This window comes from Xyrauchen texanus, chromosome 8 (assembly GCF_025860055.1).
Source record: "Xyrauchen texanus isolate HMW12.3.18 chromosome 8, RBS_HiC_50CHRs, whole genome shotgun sequence".
NCBI lineage: Eukaryota > Metazoa > Chordata > Actinopteri > Cypriniformes > Catostomidae > Xyrauchen > Xyrauchen texanus.
This window is the reverse complement of record NC_068283.1, coordinates 48,259,078-48,266,973: the sequence shown is the minus strand read 5'-3', so window position 1 is coordinate 48,266,973 and position 7,896 is coordinate 48,259,078. Positions and strand designations below refer to the sequence as shown.

The 7,896-nt window shown below is 40.1% G+C and overlaps 1 protein-coding gene across 1 annotated transcript; it reads right to left on the bottom strand.

The window, feature by feature from the left end:
• Positions 1–869: 869 nt before the first annotated feature.
• Positions 870–3,255, bottom strand: LOC127647598 (GTPase IMAP family member 9-like). The gene is made up of 2 exons (XM_052131956.1): positions 3,176–3,255; positions 870–2,269 (listed from the first exon to the last, which is right to left on the bottom strand). The coding sequence occupies exon 2, from the start codon at positions 2,235–2,237 to the stop codon at positions 1,356–1,358; it is 882 nt and encodes a 293-aa protein (XP_051987916.1). The 5' UTR covers positions 2,238–2,269; positions 3,176–3,255; the 3' UTR covers positions 870–1,355.
• Positions 3,256–7,896: the final 4,641 nt, after the last annotated feature.

The following is a 7,896-nucleotide window of genomic DNA, read 5'->3' as shown; positions in this document are numbered from 1 at the left end:
TTTAGGAATTTCATAATGGCTTTTTCAAGTTTTCTGATCAGACAATTATTTACATTTAAATCCAAACGTAATTTTAAACTTTTGTTCAGTGGGTGATTGACAGGTGAGAGGTGGTGATTTGCTGCCTTCCGGGACGCATCATGATGCCGTTTTAAACCTCAAACGCGATGTGGTTTTTGACTACATTTGTATGTGTTTTAGTGACACAATATTTGCAGGATTTTACTGTAATTACAGTACACATACATGCTACTGTATAAGCTATTGAGTAATGGACTGCTAACAAAAAGGGCTACAATGTGTTTTTACATTTCTTTTCTAAACCTTGTCATTTAATAAATTATTCCTTAGTCTTGCTATAAAAAATATCATGTTTTAATGCAGTATATAAATGTAGCCTTTGAAATCGTGACCTTTGACACAAATAATACAGCTTCAAAGTGTCTTTTCAAAACATGAAATAATATTATTAAGCTTTTGAAAAACTTCTGAATAGCTAAATTGAAAAACATGATGATGTCTAAATTGATGGTAGCAGTGAGAACAGACCATGACTCGGGCAAGTTCACAAATATGTTTGTATAGTTATCATTCACAGACCGTGTAGTGGATCATTTATCCACTAAATATCCACCAAGAGTTTGTCCATCATGACCCACCCATTAAACCAGAAGTGTTTTTTTAAGTAAGTTAGCTTGTATGAGTCAAAAAGATAGTCAGATCCATTTTATTTGTCAGATTAATTTGTATTTATTATACTAAAACAACAGTAATACACACATGACTTATAACATTCATAATTACACCCATAACCTGAATTAATGCACATGATTAAGAAGACTCGGATTACCTTTTGATTATATAAATTACAGGTAAATACTAACTAATCAACAGGCCGAAAAGACCTGGGTGAACCCAACCCTTCAGAATGAACATGAAATATTAAGAAAGATGATATTAATAACTTGTTTGTGCCTGAATCAATGCCTACACTTTTACTTATTTTGCTTATGAAATAGTTACTAGATAGCAAGATATATAGCATCTTAAAGACTTAAAGACAGGGTGCGTTCCATTCAGAAATGATCATCTCTATGCCCTATTCCATTCAAAGTCCTTATTTCATTCAAAGTCCTATAAAAAATGTGGAGCTCCCAAATAACAGTCAATTGTAATTCACTTTTTATAATTTATATTGGAAATTAAGTTAGAAGTGATCTTATGGCATGATTTTTCTCCCTTTTAAGTGCCCTACGGAGGCTGACTCCTATAATTTTGGAATGCAGGGTGTGGATTTGACAGGTGTACATGTGATGTGTGACTGCAATGCATTGAGGAGGGAAATTTCAGTTTCGTTATTCCCACTTCTGATTTTGTTTGGAACGGTGTAGATATCGACGAAGAAAAGCTGCATAAATCATTAATTGAACAACAGCACCAGCAATAACAACACCTCCAATGCTCCCAGTAGCAGCTCCAACAGCAGCTCCCTGAACAGTTCCAGTAACAGTTCCACCAACTACTCCACCAACTACTAATCCAGCTGCAGCCATTTTCACATAAATATTATCCCAAATCTTAAGAAGAAATGGGAGGAATCCACCGTTTGATTCTTGTTTAAATCTCTGAGCATCTTGATACATCTGATTAGTGTAATGTCCTCCTCCATTCTGCTGTATCATTGTGTCAATCTTCTGCAGTAGTTCAGTCACCTGATCTCTGTTATTCAGATGATTGTTATTAAACACATGATATCTGCCTCCACACTGATCAACTAGAGATCTTAATTTACTGTTTTTATTAATGAGTTCATCAATACGCCGTCCTCTCAACAGATCTCCATGAGTGAAGAGAATGATGGAGTATTTCAACACTTCCTCTCCAAACAGTGTTTCAATCATAGGAAGAATCTGTTCTTCATGTTCAGTGAATCTCATATTCACAGGAAACACGATGATAAAAGCGTGCGGTCCAGGACTGGATAAATAAACACTTCTCGCGATCTCTGTCACTAAATCTTCATGATTCATGACTGTATCAAATAATCCAGGTGTATCAACTACAGACACATTTCTGCCTGAAACATTGCCGTGATTCTCTGAACATTCACGGGTCACTGAACTACTGCTCATCTCAGATTTAAACACTTCCTGTCCCAGTATTGTGTTTCCAGCGGCACTCTTTCCAAATCCACTCTTCCCCAGGAGAACAAGTCTTCTGTTTCTGAAACCGTTCATGATGACAAGAATTCTTTTGAGTCTTCTATTAACTGAATGAAAAAGAAAACAGAAACATTGTTTCGTTAGTTTTTACACTTTGTCTGTTAGTTTTAGTTTCAGAGTTTTATAATTTCAACTTGGTTTTTATTTTAGTTTTAATATTTGTATCACTGCTGAAGCTGAAGCTTTACTTAATATCATTTAAAATGTCATTAAATTCCTCAGGACAGACTTGTTTTGTTTCCTCTACCTAGTGAAATTGTCATGTTAAATTAAGATTAATTATAAAGGTTTCAAATATTATAATATATGGTAAATATGTGATCACAGCGATAAACTTGATCCCCATTGTATCCTACGTATTTACTTAAATGGTTAAAAAACCTTTCAAAGCATATTTTTGGGAAGTAAACAATTACAAATGGATGATTTTCCATCAGGACGAGTGGCAGAACTCATTTCATGACACCACTGGGAAAAGCAATAGTAAAGAAAGATGACAGAACTTTGAGGTTATAAAAGTGTTACAGTTAACTTAATGTCTGTAAATGTTACATATGATGATTTATGATGTGTAAGTGTATAGTAATTTTAGCTTTTGACTAAGATGGAAAAAAGGTATAATGTCAGGTTATGTGGCATTTAGACCATAATTAATGTGCCAAAAAAAAAAAAACATTACATATCCAAAATATCCAAAAGTGTCCCGCTTTGCCCACATTAATCCTAAACTAAAAGTAATCAGCATATTAGTGTGCATGTAAAGAGGCTCAATGCTTTTCTTATGTCACCATAATGTAATGCTTGTGAATTAAATATTTTAATATAAGTTTTGATAATGTAAACATTGCTAATTATTTAATCATTATATATTAGCCTTTCTCAGCAAATAAAAATGATGTGCTTAATTGCAATGAATCAGTATATAATGTAAATAATTCAATTAAATAACTTACCTTAACTCCGCGATAAAGCTGTTAGGAAGATGTATTCTCTGCCTCGGCCTCGATCTGTCTGCTTAACTAAAACTGATCCTTTTCATTTTCTATCCCATGACGGAGAAATCGGGTACATCATGGCTGCGTTATATTTGGTCCCGCCTTGTTTACACTTGAAACTGACACCACAACACGTCTAGGATCCTGTTCCACCTAGTTTCTTTTCATAGAGCTTAAGTCCTGCTCTTTTAATAATGAGCTCCACAATAGTGGTGTAAAAGCAGCGACGCTCTCATAGCGAGATAAAGTTGTCTGAAAGATGGATAATCGTCTATGGTGTTTAAGGGACCATCTGAAAACTCCACTCACTGTACTGTAACGTCACGGGCGTCTCAAGATTCATGTTCAATCATGAAAAACACTGACATTGGACAGACTGACTTACTACAGATTACATTATTACAGTATGCCTTATGATATGAGTACAGTAATCAATTATTTTACATATAAATTCATAAAAATTCAACAAAATGATATTTGGACATTAGGTTGTTGTAAGCTGATACTGAAGCTGATATATTCCTGTCAAGACAAGTTAAGTTTGACTGACGGCATTTGTGGCATTATGTTAATAACCACAAACATACATTTTTACTTGTTATTGTGGGCAATTAACAATGGAAGTGAATTGGGCCAGTGTAAAAATTTGAAGATTGAACATTTATGAATGCTCTCACAATTTGAAAGTTGTTTAAACAGTCAATGTCAATTATATAGCACCATTAAACACAACCAGGGTTGACCAATGTGCTGCACAATAAAAACAAAATAATAAAAATAAAACAGACCAATTACACAATACAGTATCATTACTAAAATGCAGTGCAATAAAACGTTGTCATTGTTTATATGCCAAATCAAAGAGATAGTTTTTAGCTTAGATTTAAAAACAGATAGTGATGGTGCAGATCTAATACTGAGGGGCAGAGCATTCCACAATCTGGGTGCAGCTACCGAAAAGGCTCATTCACCCCTACATTTCAGTTTCAACTTCGGGATGCACAACAATCTCTGGTTGGATGACTGGAGAGAAAAAGTGGGATGATATTCATTCAATAAATCTGAAAGATAAAGAGGAGCCAAACCATTTAAAGATTTAAAAACTAAAAGAATAATTTGAAATGTACTCTATATCGAACAGGCAACCAATACAAGGACCGTAACACCGGAGCAATGTGATGTCGTTTTTTACTACTAGTTAAAAGTCTTGCAGCTGCATTTTGAACTATCTGCAAGCGGGATAAAGCTGATTTGCTAATCCCAAAATTCAGTGAGTTACAGTAATCCAGCCTAAATGTAATAAAGGCATGAATTACTTTTTCAAAATTTCTACTAGACAGAATAGATTACAATTTTGCTAGTAGTCAAACCTGAAAGAAACATGATTTAACCACTGTGTTTATCTGTTTGTCAAATTTAAGACCATCATCAAAAACCACACCCAGATTTTGAACCCAAGGCTTCACAGAAAATGATAAATCACTGAAGTTTATTTTGGGAGTACTGAAAGAATCCAACGGACCATATCATCAATCATAGTCACAGCTCTAATGGCAACAACATTGTTAAAGTGGATATTACTTTACACACACATACACAAAAAAAAGGTTAGAAGGTGATTTTCTCACACTAAAATCATGTTAACTTTCATAATCTTTACATATATATGGCTATAACTTTGAAAAAGATACTGTAATGGTGATATGTATAACGAGAACAAAAGTGGTCCCAAAATCGAGCCTTGAGGTACTCCACAGGTGATAGAAGCAGAGGCAGAAGAATGATTCCCAATCTGAACTTAAAAAGATCTCCCCTTAAGATAAGATGAGAACCTCTCAAGGGCAGTGTCTTGAAGGCCCACCCAATTTCTTAACCGATCCAAAAGAATATCGTGATCAATGGTGTCAAAGGCTGCGCTGAGATCCAGGAGAATAAGAATGGCACTTTTACCTGAATCAACCGCAGCGACAGATCATTTGTGACTTTGATAAGAGCAGATTCTGTGCTGTGTTTGACTTTAAACCCGACTGATATTTATCCATAATACCATTAATCCTGAAAGTTGATCGAAAACAACCTTTTCCAGGACTTTTGACAAAAATGACAGTGTGGAAATAGGACGATAATTCTTTAAATCTGAAGAATCAAGACTCGACTTCTTAAGCAGAGGTTTCACAACAGCATGTTTAAAACAGGATGGCACAACGTCATTAATAAGACTGCTATATATTATTGACAAGAGGCTAGGTCCCAAAATGTCTAAAACCTCTCTAAAAATGCGAGTGAGCACAACATCCAGTGAACCGCCAGCAGACCTCATGTGCCGAATCACATCTACTAAATCAGAAAGAGACACAGATTCACACATTGAAAGGTGAACCGAACACGGTACAGAAATTAAAGGAACTAAGTCAGGAGTAGTGATGGCAGATTTAATGGCATCAATCTTTGAAGTGAAAAACTGCAGAAAACTATCACAAACTCCTGAAGAAGCTTCAGGAAATGTTGTAGCAGTAGGTTTTAATACTGCATTAACTGTACTAAATAAAACTATAGGGTTTTGTGAATTGTGCTGTACTATTCACAAAACTACACTTATGAGATTATGCTGTACTATAGATCACTTATATCACGTATGAGATTATACTGTACCACAGAACAGAGACGATGGAGATATGATGTGAATATAGAGTCCAGCACTTTCAAACTACATAAAGGACATAAAAGCAGCATAATTGTAATCCATTCAACTCCAGCGGTTTAATAAATGCGTTCTGAAGCAATATAAATTATATTTCACATCAGCAGTCCCCTGGTGATCATGATTTCAATCTCGATTACACTTCCTAGTGTTTGACGCATACACAGCTGCTAGATGGCGCTAGAAATCATGATCACCTGGGAGACTGCTGATGTGAAAAATAAGTTCCCCGTCTGTCGCTCTCTCCACGTTGTGTCGGAGAAGCGACACTAGGGGTCTCTCTTGAGCACCGAATATACCTCTGATCCATTGAAAAAGGCCAATGAGAAGTTGGCAGTCAGTATTTGCATACCCCGCCCCCGGACATACGGGTATAAAGGCGAGGCAAATACTAGAGTTCATTCAGAAATTTTCTTCGGAGCCGATGGTTGTGCATGCTGTTCGCGTGAGATCACACCAGTTCCAGTATTCCTCTGACGCTCTGCATGCTGTTGGATTGAGGGCGCGAGGTTGGACCGGAAAATCCCCTCCCCCTCACGGCTACTTGATTGGTTCCACGGGCATGTGCGCCGCTCACAGCCGCGCCCCACCCCGGTTCCTTTCTTCCCAGACGTGCATGACGAGTTGAGCAAGCCAAGCTTCCTCGCTCCTCCGCTCTCACTACCTTCGGCGGTAGAGCGGTCACAGACCACTCCCCCCTGCATGCCATGGCCCCCTCCTGCAGCTCCAAATTTGCACTTGGGTAGTCCTGTTCTTGACGTGCTGCAGGAACTGCACTCGAACAGGCAATGGCCCCCCTTGTGGTCCGGAAACGCAACACATGGACTGGACCTGGTCGCAGTAGAGGAGGTAGACAAAGCACACTTTCTCAAACGCTCTCGTCTCCCAGCTCCGTCCATTCGGCGACACCACCTGACGACTCTACCCAGCAGCCCTCAGTGGTGAAGAAACAGACGGAGGCTATTTCACACATCCTGCCCATGCCCTGTCTGCTCGCCGAGGGCGTCCTTCTGCGGCTTTCAAGAAAGAAAGAAAAGCGGTGCTCCACCTCAACAAACATGGGCCCGTCGAGCTCCCCGCAGAAGATGGATGCCCCCTCATCTCACGGACCCCCTCGAGGACCCGGAAGGCTCCCAGGCGCTCCTGAGATGACCGACCCAGAGACCGAGACGTTAGCTCCGGAGCTGGTAAGACCACTCCATTCCCCGGTGGGGGGGCCGGGAGGAGAATCTTTTGTTGAATTAATTTAATTTGCCACACCCCCTAATGGGGGCTGCGGTACTCACATTCTCAATAATAGAGCTATTTCCTTTTTTGTCTCTGGGTCACCTGGCCCGCAAATGCCGGTCTCACGGCACTCAGCTGCCAGGCCTCAACAGTCGCGGCATGCTGAATGCGGCCCCAGATCCGCCTTCAGCCCCACGACTGTTCCCCGGCCGGCCGGTTCTGACGAGTCCAGAGGACGCCATTACAGGACCTCCTCCTCAGTCACTAACCTGCCCCCTGCCGGATGTGCGGAGCAAGGTAAGTGCTTTGAGTCTTTTCTCAGCACCAGAGCCTCGGGACGCATCCTCGCCTCCCGACGGCGTACTACCTGCTCCGCCCCGCTGCGAAACCCCGCCGGTACATCAAAAATACTCGTCCCTTTGGTGCCCCTAGCACGGAGATTGGATGCGTGGCTCTCACTTCCCAACACGTCTCGCTGGCTGGCCCGGACCATCCGACTCGGTTACGCATTTCAGTTTGTCAGGCCCCGCCCCCCTTCGCAGGTGTCTGCTTTACCGCAGTGCACGGCCAACATGCCAAACTCCTGCGCGGAGATCGCTACTCTTCTACTCAGACGCAATAGAGCCTGTCCCTCCAACTGAAATGAAGAAGGGTTGCTACCGCCCTTACTTCATTGTACCCAAGAAAGGCGGCGGATTACGACCAATCTTGGACCTGCGAGTTTTCAACCGAGCGCTGCTCAAACTCCTGT

Coding starts and splice junctions, on each gene's coding strand:
- LOC127647598 (XM_052131956.1), bottom strand. CDS start 2,237: ATGAACGGTTTCAGAAACAGAAGACTTGTTCTCCTGGGGAAGAGTGGA.